The sequence below is a fragment of the Ursus americanus genome, chromosome 5 (genome assembly GCF_024610735.1).
Source record: "Ursus americanus isolate L20-20 chromosome 5, mUrsAme1.1.p, whole genome shotgun sequence".
In the NCBI taxonomy this organism is placed as follows: domain Eukaryota; kingdom Metazoa; phylum Chordata; class Mammalia; order Carnivora; family Ursidae; genus Ursus; species Ursus americanus.
The window spans coordinates 37,328,089-37,348,314 of NC_142131.1; the positions used below are offsets into that span (position 1 = coordinate 37,328,089).

At 39.8% G+C, this 20,226-nt stretch overlaps 1 protein-coding gene and 1 long non-coding RNA gene across 3 annotated transcripts in view; one reads left to right on the forward strand and one right to left on the reverse strand.

Annotated features, from left to right (window-relative positions):
• SREK1 (splicing regulatory glutamic acid and lysine rich protein 1) overlaps positions 1–1,499 on the reverse strand; it is a 44,048-nt gene extending 42,549 nt beyond the window's left edge. For both annotated transcript variants that reach the window (XM_045794237.2, XM_045794236.2), the window contains exon 1: positions 1,187–1,499. In XM_045794237.2, coding sequence (XP_045650193.1) covers positions 1,187–1,347 — 161 coding nt within the window. In that variant the 5' untranslated portion in view covers positions 1,348–1,499. The remainder of the gene's footprint in view (positions 1–1,186) is intronic.
• A 25-nt stretch (positions 1,500–1,524) lies between these two features.
• LOC123790141 (uncharacterized) overlaps positions 1,525–20,226 on the forward strand; it is a 28,315-nt gene continuing 9,613 nt past the window's right edge. The window contains exons 1-2 of the long non-coding RNA XR_006779020.2: positions 1,525–1,679; positions 15,597–15,677. This is a non-coding gene — a long non-coding RNA (uncharacterized LOC123790141). The remainder of the gene's footprint in view (positions 1,680–15,596; positions 15,678–20,226) is intronic.

The window sequence follows — 20,226 nt, forward strand, 5'->3', positions numbered from 1 at the left end:
CAAAGAAGGAATACAGGTGAGGGAAACGTGGGTGCTATTCTTGCAACTTTTTCATATACATTAAATATTTAAAAACAAAAAGGAGAGGGAAAAAAACTTTAAGAAGTAAAATTTAAACATCCAGATACCAACTTTTACCAATATCTATGCCGTGGCAATGCGATATACTTACAGATAGAAACCGAAAGAAAAATAGGTCTACATGCATCATCATGAAATAAACCAAAAAGTCAAATACAGGTTTTCTTTTTTTGAAGGAAAGAAATCCTGCCAACTACTAGCCCTTCCTTCAAAGGATATTGACACAATGAACAAAAATACTGAGATTTTAAGCTCTACCCTTTAAAAAAAAAGTGCGTGTAATAATGTGAACAACCCACATCCCTTACAAATTTTGAGTAGATAGTACTACACAAGGGAAATCTTACTTCAAAATACAGTACTTGGGAAGTGGCCGCGAGCTGGAGACTTTTAAATAGAGACAGACTTTTAAAGCATACAGCAGGGATAATCCTGCACCGACTAATACTTTTTATGAAAGGCTTAGGACAGTGTGACCTTCAAAGCGGAAATTTTAATCCGCTGCCAAAAGGGCGAATAGGCATGATCTTTAACAACATGGATGGGCTCGGTCAGATTAACCAAGAAGATGCTAAATTTGTGAACACCGCCCTGGGCAACAAATACAGCCCTAATTCCAACCTGTCACGAGCCGCAGGCTTTCTCATCAGTAACAAGGGCCTGACACTAAGGCCCTAACAAGTGGACGGTTTCCCCGGCGCGGTCTCTGCGATTTTCACATTGCAAAAACGCTAACAGGCGTTTGCCATGAGGACTATTCCGGGCCCACCTGCGGCCATCTTAAGTTCGGGAAGAAAAAGGAAAAGGGGGAGGCACTGAATACGAAGACCCGACGGAGACCACAAATCGGGGATGCACGAAAAAAACAACTTCTCTAAATTCTAAGGGCTCGGTGCAGAGGTTAACCCCCGAAGTCTAACTAACAAGGAGAGCAGGACCTCGGAGCCCCGCGCCCGGGTGCCCTAATCAAACATGGGCACCAAGGTAAGCCCGGGCGATCACATGACGGGCACCGCGCGCCCCCGTCCGCGCTCTCCCCCACGCCTCGGTGCCCGAGGTCTCTATGGCGCCCGCGCCCCTCCCCCAGCCGAGCTCGAGCACTTACTCTGGGGGGTAAAGCCGCAGCTCCTCGATTTCTCCTAGGAAGGAAAAAAGCGTCCGCATCTGCTCGCTGGTCACCGCCGACGACAGATTGGTCACCTGAATCACCGCCGTAGGGGTAAGGCCGAAGCCTAGAGCCAAACCGAAGCCGCCACCGCTGTTCATCCCGACCCGCTGCTGCTGTCTCCGCTCCCCAACGTCTACGACGCGTCAGCGACGGAGCCGGGAAAGCGAAGCACGCGCGGCCGCGAGCGCGCTCCCGCTGGCGAATTCACGGCGGCGGGCAGGTCTAGCCGCCCATTCCACAACTCCCCTGCTCCCAGGGCTGCGCGCGCCTGCCGGAAGCGTCGCCTCGGCAACCCGGCGAGTAGGCGGAGGCTGTAGCCTAGGACTCCCGGGTCTCGGAGCCGTAGCTCCAGTCAGACTTCTCCCCGTCAGGATTTTTATCGATTTTTTCCCCCGCTTCAACTGAATCAAATTTCTGTTCTCCTCAAAACGTAAGAGACCCAACTCTTTCCGTTCTTAAATCTACGTAGAACTGGGGAACCAAGAGGCCTGGCTTGCTGGTGCGGGGTTGGGAAGGAGGAATGGCTCTCCGGCATCACAGATTAATGCTTGACCGAACTATAGCGCGTCGTGATCACGTGTAGGCCGCTCCCCCGCCCCAACTATTGAAAACATTGGCAGGCGTCCTAATTCAAAAAAAAAAAAAAAAAGGGGGGGGAAATTTAGAAAACAAACGTTAAGTTCTGATTGAATTAAGAAAGGAGTAAGATGAAGGCTCTGCGATCGTTGTCTATAACTTGTCATTGAATGGATCACTTCCGCAGATACTAATATTTATTGAGCTTACGTTCCAGACACTGTTAGACAAGGGCACATAAAAGTTACAGGGGCGCCTGGGTGGCTTGGTCGGTTAGGCGGCTGCTTTTGGCTCGGTCCTGGGATCGAGCCCCGAATGGACTCCCAGCTCGGTGGGGAGCCTACTTCTCCCACTCCCGCTCCCCCTGCTTGTGCTCTGTGTGTCTGTGTGTGTGTGTGTGTGTCAAATAAATAATTGAAATCTTAAAAAAAAAAAAAAGTTACAGACGGTCCACATAGAACTTGCAACCTAATGAGGGACAACTAAGTATGTGCTACTGGACGGCTGCTCCCAAAATGCCATCACCAGAACCCTGCTGAGGGTGGGTCCTGGAGGCCCTTTGGGTGGGTCTGCAAGGCCAAAACAATTTTCAGTGTAATGCTAAGACTTTGTTGACCTTCTTCACTTTGTTGGCATTTGCACTCATGGTGTAAAAGCAATACTAGATTAAACTGCTGCACCTTCGGAGGAATCAAGGCGGTGGTGCCAAACTGCACTCATAGTGGTATTTTGTATTCTTCACCTCCTTGCAATCACAGCATACAAAATGTAAGATTGTTTCAATAAACTAAGAATGTCCTTGACAAAGGGGTAAAAATTAATGTCATTAAATGTTCACCCTAGCATATACATCTTGTTAATGTGTGGGGAGAAATGGTAAATACTTACATTGCATGTCCAAGTAAGGTTGTCTCCAGAAAAAGCACTTGTGTGATTGAGTATTCACACAAAAATACAAATTTTGTAAAACTTGTATACACCCCCTTAAGCTACAGCTTTACAGTAATTTTCCACTAAAAAATACCAGTGATATTAACACATGTATTTTTTGACATTATATAATGAACTATGTGAACATTTGAAAGAGCTCTACAACTCAACCAACAACTATTTTCAAAATAGCCAATGCATGCTATTACAAAATCAAAGTGAGTCATCCAAGTGGTAGAGAGACTCATGGATTTTGATGTAGCCGAATACAAAAAGTTAAATGATACAGTTTCAGATCCAGTCCACATTGCAACTGCACTCTAAGAAACTACCATATGTCAAGTTCGGTGCGGTATCAAAGAAGAATATCTAGAATTATCTAGAAAGGCTATGAAAATAGTTTTCCCTTTTCCCACTCCTTATCTGTGTGAGACCAGATTTTCTTCAAATGTTTCAACCAAAATATATCACAACAGATTGAATGCACAGATATGAGAATCCAGCCGTCTTCTATTAAGCCAGACATTAAAGAGGTTTAAAAAATGTAAAACAATGCCGCTCTTTTCAAATTCTTTTTTGGAAAATATTTTATCATAAAAATACATCATTTACATTAATATATAATAGGTTATAAAATACTAAGTTTCTTGGATTTATTTCTAATGTGGTAAATATGGATAGAAATCCCATAAATCTCTCAGGATCCTCAATAATTTCTGAGTGTAAAGGGGTCCTAAGGGAAGTTTGAGAACTACTACCAGAGGCATAAACACAAACAAAATTGGGTGTATATAGGAGGGCAACTTAAACTTAGTCGTAATGGAAGACTTCCTAGAAGGGATGTTGTTTGTGCTGAATCTTAAAGAAACAGGAATTAGCCAGGCTGGGGGACGGTGGGGGGAAGGCATTGAAGGGCATTCCAGACAGAGTATGCAGAATATACAAATGCAGAGAGGTATGGCAGCCCAGGTGAGGTTCAGAATATTCAAAATTTATTCCTGCTAGACCAAAGGATGGCTAGAGATGCATGGAAAAGAATAAGCTTTGATGAAAGGTGCTGTTGGTTGTGGTAAGAGGTTACTTTATTATACACTTTATACACAGTTGAGAACCATTGAAGACCTTTGATCAGGAGAATGACCAGATGAGGTTCATGTTTTAGAATGATCATTGTCACTGCAACATGAAGATGCATTGAAAAGGGTGGAGACTAGGGGAGCCTGGGTTTGCTCAATCAGTTGAGCATCTGCCTGCAGCTCAGGTCATGATCCCAGGGTCCTGGGATGGAGCCCCACGTCAGGCTCCCTGCTCAGCAGGGAATCTGCTTGTCCCTCTCCTTCTGCCACTGCCCCCCACCCCGCTAGTGCTCTCGCTGTCTCTCTCAAATAAATAAATAAAAAATCTTAAAGAATAAAAAAAAAAGGAGGGGCGCCTGGGTGGCTCAGTCGTTAAGCCTCTGTCTTCGGCTCAGGGCATGATCCTGGCATTCTGGGATTGAGCCCCGCATCAGGCTCCTCTGCTGGGAGCCTGCTTCTTCCTCTCCCACTCCCCCTGCTTGTGTTCCCTCTCTCGCCGCCGGCTGTCTCTCTCTCTGTGTCAAATAAATAAAATCTAAAAAAAAAAAAAAAAAAAAAGGAAAAGGGTGGAGACTAGAGGCAAAAGAACTGGATCAAAGGGTAAGTGGTGGTAATGACAGAAAGCAAGGAGTAGTCCCAATTTTGGGAAGGACTGACCCATTTGAAAATAAAATGAATAAAGGCTACCCACTTGGAAAAATATAAATGGACATACATTCAGTTTTAGACACAATTACAGGTGTTTTTTTGGTCTTCCTGAAGCCCAACCAGGGATCCCTAGACTTAACAGTCAAAAGTTTAGAATAGCAGTCCTCAGACTTCAGTATACATCAAAGTCACCTAGAGGGAATGTTAAAACAGACTGCTGGCTTCATCCCAAGTAGGTCTGGAGTGGGGCCTGAAAATTTAAGTTTCTAACAAGTTCCCAAGTGCTGCTGCTACTGGTGATCTAAGAACCCCACTTTCAGAACCCCTGGTTTAGAAGGTCATAAAAGCAGTACTTAGTACATTTACTAATCTGTTGATGGTAAGGCAGAGGGAGGAATTTGTTTCTAGCCTGGGGGATTGTGTAATAGTGCCATAATTTAGGACCAAAAATAGGAAGGAAAGGCAGCTTTGTGAGGAATGAGCAAAAACATATTGAGGTCCATTATGGACAAGTTTCTGAAATAAAGTTGAGAGAAAATATCTAGAACTAAGGTACAGTATGTAATTTAAGCTTGAAAGTAGATACAGTTATGCCAGGCACATGTGTAGAGGAAGCGCAGTGGGTAACATTAAAGGGATAAAAACAACAAACAACCAAAACCAAATCAAGGCAGGAGGAAAACCAGGGGTGGGCTAGTCACAAGTTAAGGGAGGAAAAAACCCTAATAAGGAAAAAGTGAGGCGTGGGGAGGAAAGAATGCTGAAAAGTATCACATTCTGTAGAGATGACAAAATCAGGGACAAAATGTGCCCATTGGTAGATATAATGTGACTATTGAGACAAAAGCTATATGAACCAGTTTAGAGAAGCAAAGTGCACAGCATCACTTCTCTTGATTCCTCTGTGAATCTTCCAGCAAAACTTCCTAACCCTGGGCCTGTCCTAGCCCTGCCATTTTGGTCAATGCCAAACTGCTCTGCACTGGAAGCATTTTCAGATAGGCTTTAGGATTCCAGCCTTTATACCATGTTCTGTCTCCAACCTCTGTAATCGTTTTCATGGCCCCCATTTGCAGATATTTCTTCATCACTTAGGCCTCTTGGTTTCATCTGCCTACCAACACCTTCTAAAACAGTAAGATAACCAGTGACAAACGTTAGGTTCAGAGAAGGTTCCTCACAATTAGGTTCGGGACCATAACAGCAAAACAGAAACCAAAAATAAGAAAGTTAAACTCCAGTAAACAAATTAACGACAACAAAAAAGAAAGATATACATTAAAACTGTACACAATTCTTAGATCTAGAACCTGGAATTGGACTCTGGAGGGAGCAGTTTTAGGAGTCCAGCCACAGGAAGAAAATGTTTGATCTGTGAAGCTACGTAGAGAGTGTGGATCGTACTTACAAGAAGCTGTGGTGCCTTTGGTCTTGTTTTGCTTTTTGAACAAATGAGATCTGCAATGAATCCACTCTACAGAATTTTAAAGGAATTTTTGACAGAGAATAATTTAGAAGTAACATCAAGTAAGGAAAGATCTTTGAGTAGTCCTGTCTTTGAAGGAGGAGTGCTGATTGTAGACTGAATACAGCAAGAAAGCACTGGGAGGAAGCTTAATGACCAGAAAGAATCAGAAGCGGAGTGAGAGCTTTGCATGCGTGAATGCACTAGGTGTGTGTATATGTGTGTTCGTGTGCAGAGTGTTTTGAAATAGGACTCTTCCAGAAATGAAGCAGAAACTCTGAGTTTTTCCTGTGCTTAACCACATCACCCTCTTCTTTCAGAATCCAGAACTCTCAGTTCATTCATGATGTCTCTAGTGGGCTGATTCTGAAAACTTATCATTTGGCATAATTCTTTTTTAATTACTAAAAAGTTACTCCAGATAGCTTAAACGGAAGGGAAAGTATAGGCAATGATGGCGAGGTTATCTCATGAAGTAGAAGAAATAATTGCACAACCAAATCTTTGGAAGAAGTATGACTAGGATTTACAGCAGGCTTTGGCTACTCTAAGAAATCAGAACATATGTACGAAGACAACCAAGATATTTAATAGAATTTTGGGAAGAACTGCACATGGAAATCTTAGGAAAGGAACTGACCAGAGCAGTTCTGGGAACTTTGGCAGGAGACATTCATAGACCATCTGAAGAGTGTTGCCAAGGGGTGCCTTGTGGCTCAGTCAGTTAAGTGTCTGACTTGGTTTCAGCTCAGGTCATGATCTCAGGGTGCTGGAACCCAGCCTACCTCCAGCTCCCACTGATCAGGGAGTCTGCTTGACTCCCCAGCCTGCTGTCACACCCACTGCGTGTGCACACACGTGCCCTGTTTCCCTCTCTCTCTATCTTAAATATTTTTTTAAAAGATTTTATTTATTTATTTGAAAGAGATAGAGACAGCCAGCGAGAGAGGGAACACAAGCAGGGGGAGTGGGAGAGGAAGAAGCAGGCTCACAGCGGAGGAGCCTGACGTGGGGCTCGATCCCATAACGCCGGGATCACGCCCTGAGCTGAAGGCAGACGCTTAACCGCTGTGCCACCCAGGCGCCACTATCTTAAATATTTTTTAAAGAGTGTTGCCAATAAGGTAAATCAACTCCAGTGATCCCCAGTTTTTGACAATCACTGATCTGCTCTCTGTTTCTGTACATTTGGCTTTGTTGGAAATTATATATAAATGTAGTCATATGATACATAATCGTGAGTATCTAACTTCTATCACCAAGCCTAATGTTTTTGAGGTTCATGCATATTGGAGCGTATCGGTATTCCTTTTTAGTGCCAAATCACAGAGTGTTGTATGAATATTCAACATTTTGTTGATTTGCTCAACAGTTGGTGGACATTTGGGTTGTTTCCAATTTGGGACTATTATGAATAATGCTACTATGAACATTCATGTAGAAACCTCATTTCTTTTGGGTAAATATCTAGGAGTAGAATAGCTGGATCATATGTTAAGTTTGTTTAACTTTTCAAGAAACTGGCAAACTGGTTTTCAAAGAGGCTGTACCATTTTACATTCCGATCAGCAATATGAGAGTTACAAATGCTCCACATCTTTATCAACACTTAGTATTATCAACCTTTTTGATTATAGCCATTCTAGTGTGTATGTGCTGGTATCTCATCATGGTTTTAATTTTGATTGCTCTAATACACTAATAATGTTGAACAATTTACGATGAGCTAACTAGCCATTCACATATCTTCTCTGATGATACATCTATTCAAATATTCAAATCTTTCATCATTTTTTAATGAGGTCATTTGTCTCTTCAAAGAGTTGAAGGAGTTCTTTATGATTCTGGATACAAATCTATTATCAGACATGACTCGCAAATATTTCTTCTTCATCTATGACATGTGTTTTCATTTTTTAATAGTGTCTTTTTTCTCCTAAAGATTTTATTTATTTATTTCACAGAGAGCAGTGAGAAAGCACAAGCAGGGGGAGAGACAGAGGGAGAAGGAGAAGCAGGCTCCCCACTGAACAGGGAGCCCAAAGCAGAGCTCAATCTCAGGATTTTGGGATCATGACCTGAGCCAAAGGCAGAGGCATAACTGAATGAACCACCTAGGCACCCCTTAATAGTGTCTTTTAAAGAATAAAAGTTCTTTATTTTAATGAAATCCAAATTATCAATGTTTTCTTTTATTTTTTGTTTTTATTGTCACATTTAAGAAATCTTTGCCTAACCCAAGGTCACAAAGATTTTCTTCTTCTTCTTCTTCTTCTTCTTCTTCTTCTTCTTCTTCTTCTTTTCTTCTCTTCTTTTTTCTTTTCTTCTTCTTCTTCTCCTTCTTCTTCTTCTTCTTCTTCTTCTTCTTCTTCCTCTTCCTCTTCCTCTTCTCCCTCTCCCTCTCCCTCTCCCTCCCCTTCCCCTTCCCCTACCCCCTTCTTCTTCTCCCCTCCCCCTCCCCCTCCCTCCTCCTCCTCCCCCTCCTCCTCCTCCTCCTCCTCCTTCTTCTTCTTTTAAAAATAGGCTCTGCACCCAACATGGGGCTTGAACTCACGACCCCAAGATCAAGAGTCTCATGCTCTACCAACTAAGCCAGCTGGCACCCCACAAAGATTTTCTCCTGTATTTTTTTTTCCTAGAAATTTTTAGTTTTATTTCTTCCATTTAGGTCTCTGATCCATCCTTAGTTAAATTTTGTGTTGTGTTAGGTAAGAGTCATTGTTCTCATCGCTGTTCCTCCTTTGCTTCTCCCCCTCCTCCTCCTCCTTCTCTTTCTTCTTCTTCTTCATATAATATCAATTTGTTTTAGCACCATTTGATGAAAGGACTATACATTCCCCATTGCATTATCTGAGCACCTTTGTCAGAATTCAATTGACCATAAGTTTATTTCTGGACTATACATTCTGTTCTACTCATCTATATACCACACGGTCTTAATTACTATATTCATAATAAGTTTTGAAATTGAGTAATGTGAGCCATCCAAATTTCTTCTTCTTTCCTAAGAGTCTTTAACTATTCTAGGTCCTTTTCACTTCCTTCTAAACTTTAGGATCCCCTTATACATTTCTACAAAAACAAAAAACAAAACAAATACCTGGTGGGACTGTGATAAGGATTGTACAGACTCTATAGGTCAGTTTTGGAGGAATTGTCATTTTAACAATCCTGATATTTCCATTCCATGCATCTAGAATTTCTCTCCATTTAATTAGATCCTCACCACTTTCTCTCAGCAGTGTTTTGTAGTGTTTTTGTACTTCTTTTAAAATGTATTTCGAAGTATTTTATTCTTTTTGGTGTTATTGGAAATAGGATGGGTTTCTTAATTTCATTTTTGGACTGTTCTTTGCTGGTATATAGATATAAAATTATTTTTATATGTTCTTCTTGTATCTTGATACCTTGCTAAACTATTTCTTTCTTTTTAAAAAAAAAAAAGATTTTATTTATTTATTTGACAGAGAGAGACAGCCAGCAAGAGAGGGAACACAAGCAGGGCGAGTGGGAGAGGAAGAAGCAGGCTCCTAGCGGAGGAGCCTGATGTGGGGCTTGATCTCAGAACGCTGGGGTCACTCCCTGAGCCAAAGGCAGACGCTTAACGACTGTGCCACCCAGGCGCCCCATGCTAAACTATTTCTAATAGGTTTTTTTTGTTGTTGATTACTCTCAATTTTCTATATGCAAGATCATGTCATCTTTCAATGAGAGCAATTTTATTTTTTTTCCTTCTAAGATGTATGCCTTTATTTTTTCTTTTCTTAATGCCCTGACTAGAGCCTCCAGTGCAATGTCGAGTAGAACTCATGAGAACAGGCATCCTTGTCTTATTCCTGATCCTTGGAAGAAGCGGTCATTTACCATTAATTATGAGGTTGACTAGGTTTTTTTAAGAGACTCTTATTAGGCAAGGAAAGTTCCATTACATTACTAGATTGTTCAGAGTTTTCATTATGAATGGCTCCTGGATTTTTTAAATGCTTGTTTCTCCATCTACTGAGATGATCATGGTATTTCTAGGATAAATTTCACTGGTCATGTTATGTAACCCTTTTTGTACGTTGCTAGATTTGACTTGCTAATATTTTATTAAGGATTTTTTTTTAATGAGGGATATGAGTTTTGGTTTTCTTTTTTCACAATGTATTTATCTGGCTGGCTGTGATGTTGCATGAATTGGGAAGTGTTCCTTCTTTCTCTGTTTTGTGAAGGAGCTCTGTAGGAATGACATGATTTCTTCTTTAATTAGAATTCACCTGTGAAGCCATCTGCCCCTGGGATCTTTTTTTCTTTCTTTCTTTCTTTCTTTCTTTTCTTTCTTTCTTTCTTTCTTTCTTTCTTTCTTTCTTTCTTTCTTTCTTCTTTCTTTCTTTCTTTCTTTCTTTCTTTCTTTCTTTCTTTCTTTCTCTTTCTTTTCTTTCTTTCCTTCTTTTTCTTTCTTTCTCTTTCTTTCTTTCTTTCTTTCTTTTTCTTTCTTTCTTTCTTTCTATTGAAGAATAGTAAACATACAATGTTACATTAGTTCAGGCTTTTCTTTATGGGAATATTTTTCATTAAGTAGCTAAATTTTTATTTCTTATAGGTCTATTTGAATTTGCTACCTCTTAAAATAGTTACATTAGTTTTTGTCTTTTTAGGAATTTATCCATTTCATCTAAGTTTTATCATTTGTTTAGTTTATCAAAAGGTATTCAAATAATCCTCATTCTTTCAATTTCTGAAAGGTCAGTACTAATGTTCCCTCTTTCAATCCTGATATTGGTAATTTATACTTTCTCATTTTCCTTGTCGGTCTGGCTAAAGGTTTATCAATTTTGTTGATCTTTTCAAAGAAGCATCTTTTTGTTTTATTGATTTTCTCTAATTTGTTTCTGGTTTTTGTTTTATAGATTTCCATTCTGATTTTATCATTTTCTCACTTCTGCCTGCTTGCAATTGATCTGCTCTTATTTTCTGGTTTCTTAAAGCAGAAGCTTACAATATTGATTTGAGACTTTTTGTTTACTAATATAACCATTCAGTGCTATATATTTTCCTCTAAGCACTGTAGGGTATACTCTTTTTAGAGTGTTCAGAAAAGCTATTCAGAACTAAATGTCTCACCAGAAGCACAATACTATAAATTTCTTTTTGTTACAGATTTATAATTTAATTATTGTGGTTGGAAGACATACCACGAATGATTTCAATTCTTTTAAATTTATTGAGACACATTTTACAGCCTAACATATGTTCTGTCCTGGAAATTGTTCTATGCGCACTTGAAAAAAAAATGTGTATTCTGTTGCAGTCATATGGAGTGTTCTGTAAGTGTCACTTAGGTCAGGTTGGTTGATAGTGCTAATATTCAAGTTTTTTATATGCTGACATAACATGCTTTGCGGTACCCTAGTAGCAGAGAAGCTATCCATGCTGCAGAAGCGTGGTAGTGGACAACCACGTACACTGTAGGAGCTGGACTCTGGGGACACCATGTATTCTCTTCAGGAGCTGCGCACATCGGCACGAGGATCAGCAAGGGAAATTAACAAGGGAAATCCTCTCCTGTTGCAGTGATTATTCATTGCTCTCTACTAAAGTAGTTTAGCATTGTGCCATCTGGCAAAGAAAAAATGTTTTAAAGGCTCAATTTAAATAATATTTAAGCAATCATTTCAATAGCATTCTTTTTCACAGAGCTGACAATATCAAGGGTGAATTTCTAGCCAAGAGACAATAAAAATGTCTCTCCTATGTTTTGTGGCCATTAATGTCCCTGCTCACTTTTTTGTTTCTATTTTTTTTTTTGTTTTCAATTCTTACTTTTTGACTTGTTCCCTAAGTGTGCCCCTCTGTGTGTATTGCCCAATAGTGAGGCACTGACTTCAAACCAGGAAGATTCCCAACCCCTGCCAATGGATTTGTGGGTTTAGGAATACATTCAAAATTCAGGAATTTATTGAGTCTTGTTCAGCTTTTACTTCTTCCCAGTCCCTCTCAGGTCTGTCCTGCACCTGCTCGCAGCCCATCAGACAGCCAGAGATGTGTGAAGAGTTTGTGTAGCCACTCTATGGCTCTCTCAGTGCCAGGATGTGTCCCCATTATATTTCTTGCTAGCCACTCCCCCAACTAGAACCCTAGCCTAAGATGGTGGGCTCCGCCTGTGCATGTCTTAGCATATGTGCCACTTTTGCTGACCACATTACTGGGTGGTACTTTCTGCTCTTTGGTACAAATCAGTTCCTCTATCTGTCAGTAAGTTGTAGCTTTCCACAGCCAGCTCCACAGCCAGCTCCATCCTGGTAGAACACCATTGCCACTGGAGCAAGGGGTAGGATGGGAATAGGAACAGCCCCAGGCAAGATCCCCACAGACTCACACTGCTCTTAAAATTCAGCGCATTAATAAGCACTTCTCATTTTGTTTGCCTTTAGTCAATTTCCCAGAACCTTGAAATGGCTGGTTCTGACAATTTTGTTTAGTTGTTTGTGGGAAAGAGCATTTGCCAAGCTCTTCACCCCGCCATGGCCGGAAGTCTCTGCCAGTACACTTTGAAAAGGACATTTATTCACCTCTGGGAATAATTTCATGATAAGTAACTGTCATTACTGTGAGGCTCCTAAGGAGGTAGCAGCCACATGACTAAGCTCTAAAAATGTCTTGCATTACAGACGAAATTTTCCATAACTTACAAATAAAGAAACTAAAGCACAGAGAGATTTACTTAAAAAACATTTGTTGAGGGGCGCTTGGGTTAAGCGTCTGCCTTCGGCTCAGGGCGTGATCCCAGAGTTCTGGGATCGAGCCCCGCATCGGGCTCCCTGCTCTGCTGGGAAGCCTGCTTCTTCCTCTCCCACACCCCCTGCTTGTGTTCCCTCTCTCGCTGGCTATCTCTATCTCTGTTGAATAAATAAATAAAATCTTAAAAAAAAAAAAAACATTTGTTGAGCACTGACTTAATGTCACACCTATTCTAGAGGCTGAGGACACAGTAGTGAAAAAAATAGTGGGGGCTCCCTGCTCAGCAGGGAGTCTGCTTCTCTCTCTCCCTCTGCCCCTCCCCCTGTGTGCTCACTCTCTCTCTCTCTCTCAAATAAATAAAATCTTCAAAAAAAAATTAAAAAATAAAGGTAAAAAAAGTTCTTAAAGTCTCAGTATGTAATAAAGGCCACATTTATTAATAAAGATTGATTTATTCACTTATCAGAGAGCGAGAGCACGCACAAGCAAGGGGAGTGGGAGAGGGAGAAGCAGGCTCCCCACTGAGCAAGGAGCCCGATGTGGGGCTCCATCCCAGGACCCTGGGATAATGACTTGAGCCGAAGGCAGATGCTTAACAAGTGAGCCACCCAGATACCCCTAAATAAATCTTAAAAAAAAAAGAAAAGAAAGAAAAGACCACATTTTCTTTAATTTACTCTTCTGTATTTGTTGAATTAGATTTGGTTTACTGATGTCTTTTTGTTGAGATATAATTGACACATAATGTTATATTATTTTCATGTGTATAGCATAATGATTCAATATTTGTATATATTGTGAAACGATAATCACAGTAAGTTAACACCAATCACCATACATAGTAACAATTTTTTTCTTATGATGAGAACTCTTAAGACCTCTCTTAGCAACATTCAAATATGCAACACGGTATTGTTGACTATTGTCACCATGCTACACATTACATCCCCATAAGCTTTTTATTTTTTTTAAAGATTTTATTTATTTATTTGAGAGAGAGCAAGCACGAATGGGAGGCAGAGGGAGGGAGAGAAGCAGGCTCCCCCCAACGGAGGAGCCAGCTGCCAGGCTTGATCCCAGGACCCTGGGATCATGACCTGAGCGGAAGGCAGACGCTTAACTGACTGAGGCACCCAGGTGCCCCAAGAGCAGTGATCCTTTTTTCTCTAAAAGTAACATTTATAAATTCCAATTAGAAAAACAATACATATTCAGTATTTTAAAAATGTACAGAGGGGGGCGCTTGGCTGGCTCAGTCCATAGAGCATGCAACTCTTGATCTCGGGGCTGTAAATTTAAGAGAGATTACTTAAAAATTACTTTTTTGGTTGGATGTAGAGATTACTTAAAAATTAAATCTTAAAAAAATAAATAAAAATACACAGAAACAAAAATAAAATAATTCATCTAATATCTGACCATTCAAAAAACATTGACATTTTGGTTTATATACATTTAGGTTTCTTTGTATAAAGATACACATATTTTTACAAAATGCTACTGTGCCAGTCCCCTGGATTGGGTACAGTCTTTCCTGAATCCTCTTCTTTCTTTGTTTTCACCCTTGTTTTGCTAGAGTACATCCCTAAGTAACATCCTAAAAAGATTTGTGTCACTAAAATTCTTGAGTCCTTATACATCCAAAATACATTTTGCTTAATTGGCAGATTGATTAATTACCTGGATGGGGATAAAAAAATTATTCGAAGTGATTTTTGGAATCATTGCTCATTTATCTTCTAGCATCCAGCATGCTAATGATTAGTCTGTTACCAAATACTTAAAACACCAGTGACCAGTTTTTCCTCTCTACAAACTTTTACTTATTTATTTATTTTTATTTTTAAAAGATTTTATTTATTTATTTGACAGAGATAGAGACAGCCAGCGAGAGAGGGAACTTCCATAAGCAGGGGGAGTGGGAGAGGAAGAAGCAGGCTCATAGCGGAGGAGCCTGATGTGGGGCTCGATCCCATAACGCCGGGATCACACCCTGAGCCAAAGGCAGACGCCTAACCGCTGTGCCACCCAGGTGCCCCTATTTATTTTTAAAGTAGGCTCCACGCTGAGCATGGAGTCCAGCACAGGGTTTGACCTCATGACCATGAGATGGAGACCTGAGCTGAGATCAAGAGTTGGAAGTTTAACCAACTGAGTCACCCAGGCACCCCTTCTCTACAAACTTTTAGAATTTACTAAGAAAGCCACTTGAGGTGGGGTTTATTTTATTTGGCTGGAAGGAAAGAAGGTTTTTTTTTTTTTTTTTTTTAATTTTTAAGTACACATTTAATTAACAATGTAAAAATTATATAAATATTCAGATTTTTTATTTCTTCTTGGGCTAGTATTGCTAATATGTGTGTGTGCATGTGCGTGGTGTGCGTGTGTGTGTGTTTTGTGGGAATTTAAATGTTGTCTCAAACTTTGCAAATTTAGTGGCATAAAGTTCTTAATATCCCTTGATGATCTTTTTAATACTTGAAAGATTCATAATGCATGTTCCCTTTCTCCTTTCTAATATACCTTTGCTTCCATAATCAATCTCAGAAGGATGTTATCAATGTTATTAGTTTATCATAATGTATTTTGTGGGGTGCCTGGTTGCCTCCGACAGTTAAGCGTCTGCCTTCGGCTCAGGTCATGATCCTGGGGTCCTGGGATCAAGCCTCATGTCGGGCTTCCTGCTCAGCGGGGAGTCTGTTTCTCCCTCTCCCTCTCTCAAATAAATGAAATCTTAAAAAAAAAATGTATTTGGTTTTGTTTGTTTGAAGTAGGCTCCATGCCCAGGTGGAGCTCAATGCTTGAACTCAGCCCTGAGATAACGCCTGAATGCTTAACCAACTGAGCCACCCAGGCACCCCTGTTTTCTATTTAATTAATGGTCCTGATGTTCTGATTTCCTTTCTCTTCCTTTGGGTTTAACTTGCAGCCATCTACAAGCAAGGAAGACAGTCCTCACCAGAAATGGAATTGGCTAGTATCATGATCTTGGATTTCCAGCTCCAGAACTGTGAGAAATAAATTTCTGTTGTTTAAAGTTTAAATACCAGTCTATGGTATTTTTGTTATAGCAGCCTGAACGGACTCAGACACTTGATGTATAAAGAACCAGATAAATGTCCTCAATTCTTAAAGGGAAAAGATAATCAATAGATGTCAACCCTGAGATGACATATGTATTGAAATTAGCAGACAAAGTTTTTACCAGCTGTTATAACTATATGCTATGAGTTAAAGGTTAGAACTCTTGAAATGAATGTAAAGATAGTACTTAGCAGAGAAACAGAAACCAAAACATAGAACTAGACAGACATTTTGGAACTGAAAATACAACGTTTGGAATAAAAAACTCAATGATTACCAGAATCAGGTAACAAAGGAAAGAGTCACTACTTGATAATAGGAAAAGAATTGATCCAGTTGCAGATGTGAGGTCTGGTGAGGGCCTGCTTCTTGTTTCATAGACCGTCTCCTCTCTACGACCTCACACGACAATCAGGGGACAAGGAAGCTTTCTCTAGCCTCTTTTATAGGAGCTTTACATCCTGAAGGCCCCATTTCGGATACCACCACCTTGGGAGTTAGGATTTCAACATATGAATTGAGGGGGGAACATCAGTATTTAACCCATCACATCAAGTAATTTTGGGTTGTATCCTAGATATTTTGAATCTTGTATTGTGAGTTGTGAGAGCTTGGATCCTATTAGAACACTGCAAAAAATGTATTTACATACATACATACATGGTTCCAATGTGAGTGCAGTTTTCAAAACCTTTGGTATGCTGCTTTAGAGCAGTCCCATGTTGCTTGTCCTTCTCAGAGGTGGGTTGGGACTGGTTTTTGTTATAATTCAGCTTTTAGATCTTTTGCTATCCTGCCAACAGGAAACAAAAAAATGAATAAGTCTTGATCTTAAGAGACTCACCATTTATTAGTTCAGTAAATTTGTTTAAAATATTTTGCTAAGAAGATATTTGTTACATTTGAAAAATCATCTACCAAATTGAATGACAGTAAGGAACGCTTGGAAAATGTTTTACCAACGATACACCAGTAAGTAGTAGTCGCTGTCTCTCTCATTATTGGATTATTAAATTGAGAACATAAAAATAAAAATGAAAACTGACTCCGTGTACTCTAGATGCTTGTGAAGGTTATATCCATCACGCACACATGCTGATCACCGTGCCAGAGATGGAACAGGGCCACATTTTAATTCAATACATGGGTATCCAACCTGAGACTTCTTAGAATCAGGTTAGTATTTAGCTGTGTTCAAGGATCTTATGAAACACAATTAAACCAAATTCAGTACTTTTTTTTTTTTTTTTTTTGTAGTACAGAAACTGCCTCAGGGATCTTTACTACAAACAATCAGGTCAGAGAGGACCTGTGATCTAGTGAAAAATCTAGGGAAAAACAACTTCAATGACATATGGCAGAACCCCCTCAGGCTTATAATTAGATAACAATAAACCAAAGGTCACCTTATGTTTCACAGAGGGTGTTTATACAAACATTCAAGAGGATCAAGCTGAATTCCAAAATGGAATATATTGATTACCTTACAGATAAACTAAAAATATAAATAATATTGGAGAAGGTTAAGAAAAACCATTTAGTATGGCAAATTAGATTCTTACACATTAAATTCAAAAGCATATTTATAGAAATATTTTAATCCTTTTCAAAAGAGCTACCTTAAATATCATATTTGGTTTCCAATTATATGCACTGCCTGCTTTCATTTTTCTGTTTTCGTTTTTTTAGGTAATCTATATGTTCTTTTTTTTTTTTTTAAGATTTTATTTCTTTATTTGTCAGACAGAGAGAGAGAGAGAGAACACAAGCAGGGGGAGCTGCAGGCCGAGGGAGAGGGAGAAGCAGGCTCCCCACTGTGCAAGGAGCCCAATAGGGGACTGGATCCCAGGACCACCCCCCATCATGACCAGAGCCGAAGGCAGATGCTTAACTGAATGAGCCACCCAGGCATCCCTAATCATATGTTCTGAGTGTGTATTTTTGTCAAACTTTGCAATGGTTGTTTCATGTAGATGTTTAAAACTGAAGTTATTATGCTCTTTTCCTTTAAGTATTCTGATTTTCAAGGATTACATTTTTTACTATCAAAAAATAAATTTGCATTTAACATTAAAAAAAACTTGGCAACTTGCAAGTGTATAATACAGTGTAATTAACTATAATCACCACGTTGTACATTAGATCCCCACAAGTTATTCATGTGATAACTGGAAGTTTATACCCTTTCACCAGCATCTCCCCATTTCCCACACCCCCTCAGCCCCTGGTAACCACCACTCTACTCTGTTTCTAGGTGTTCGGGTTTTTTAGATTCTACATGTAAATGAAGTCACACAGTATTTGTCTTTATCTGACTTATTTCACTTAGCACCATGCTCTCAAGGTCCACCCATATTGTCACAAATTGAAGTGTTTTCTTCTTTTTCATGACTGAATAACATATATATCTCACATCTTCATCCTTATCCATTAACAGACATTTAGGTTATTTCCATATCTTAGCTATTGTGAAAAATGCTGCAACAAATATGGGAATGCAAACATCTTTTCAAGATCCTAATTTCATTTCTTTTGGGTATACACCCAGCAGTGGAATTGTTAGATCATGGGGTAGTTCTATTTTTAACTTTTTGAGGAACCTCCATACTCTTTTCCACAGTGGCTGCGCCAGTTAACATTCCCCCCACAATGTACAAGGTTCCCTTTCTTCCACATCCTTGCCAGCATTAATAATCTCTTGTCTTGTTGACAGCCACTCTGACAGGTGTGGGGTAATATCTCATTGTGGTTTTCTGGATGATTACTGAAGTGAAGTAACTTTTTATGTACCTGTTGGCCATTTGAATTTCTTCTTTGGGAAAATGTCAGTTCAGTTCCTGGGCCCATTTTTTAATCAGATTGTGTCGTTTGTTTTTGCTATTGAGTTGTTTGAATTCCCTATATATTTTGGATATATGGTTTACAAATATTTTTAGATATATGATTTATAAATATTTTCTCCCACTACATAGGTTGCCTTTTCATTTTGTTGATTATTTCTTCTGCTGAGCAAAAGCTTTTTCATTTGAGGTAGTCCCACTTTTTATTTTGTTGCTTGTCCTTTAAGTGTCATATCCAAAAAATCATTTTTTATTCTGCTGATGTGGTATATCATTTTTTGATTTGCACAGGTTGAACCATTTTTACATCCCAGGGATAAATCCCATTTGATCATGGTATGGGATCCCTTCAATGTTCTGTTGAATTCAGTTTGCTAATATTTTGAGAATTTTTGCAGCTATGTTCATCAGGGATATTGGCCTGTAATTAACTATCTTGTCATGTTGTATCCTTGTCCAGTTATGGTATCAGGGTAATGATGACATTGCAAAATGAGAGTGTTGCCTTCTCTTCCATTTTTTGGAATACATTGAGAAGGATTGGTATTAGTTCTTCTTTAAATGTTTGGTAGAATTTTTCAGTGAAATCACTTGGTCTGAGCTTTACATACTGGAAGGTTTTAGATTACTGATTTAGTCTCTTTGCTAGTTATGGGTCTGTTCAGATGTTCTACTTCTTGATTCAGTCTTGGTAGGCTGTATGTTTCCAAAAATGTATCTATTTTTTTCTGTTATCATTTGCTAGTGTATGACTGTTCAGTATAGTATCTTAGGATCCTTTGTATTCCTTTGGCATCAGTTGTAATAGCTCCCCTTTCATCTCTGATTTTATTTATTGGGGTCTTCTCTCTTTTTTTCTTAGTCTAGCTAAATGTTTGTCAGTTTTCTTTACTTTTTAGGAAAAAAAAGCAGCCCATGGTTTCACTGATCTTTTTTATTTTATTTTTTTAAGATTTTATTTATTTATTTGACAGAGAATGAGCAAGAGAGCAGAGGAAGGGGGAACGGTAGAGGGAGAGGAAGAGGGAGAGGAAGAGGGAAAGGAAGAGGCAGGCTCCCCCACTGATCAGGGAGCCTGATTCGGGCTCAGTGCTGGGTTGATCCCAGGACTGTGGGATCGTGGCCTGAGCCAAAAGCAGATGCTTTAACCAACTGAACCACCCAGGTGTCCCTATTTTTTTTCTTGCTTTTCTGGTCTCTCTTTCTCTTCTTCTTTTTTTTTTTTTTTTTTTAAGATTTTATTTATTTATTAGAGAGAGAGAGAGTGTGCAAGCAGGGGAAACAGCAGGGAGGAGGAGAAGCAGGCTCCCCGCTGAGCAGAGAGTCCTACAAGATGCGGGGCTTGATCCCACGACCCTGGAATCATGCCCTGAGCCAAAGGCAAATGCTTAACCGACTGAAGTCAGGGCCTGATCCACACCCACAAACAACCATTGGTGCCCTGGTTATTGATGTGCTCTCTCTTATCTGCACAGTCTTCCCCTGGGCATGTACACTGCATTGGAGACTGGTGACAAATGTCAGGTCAGCAGCATGCAAGTGCAAAGCTAGAAAGGCTAGCAAGGAGGTGCATGGTAGTAGGTGTTAGCTGCCAGTGTCAAGGCTTGTGCCTTCACTAGCAAAGCTGCAGTGTCC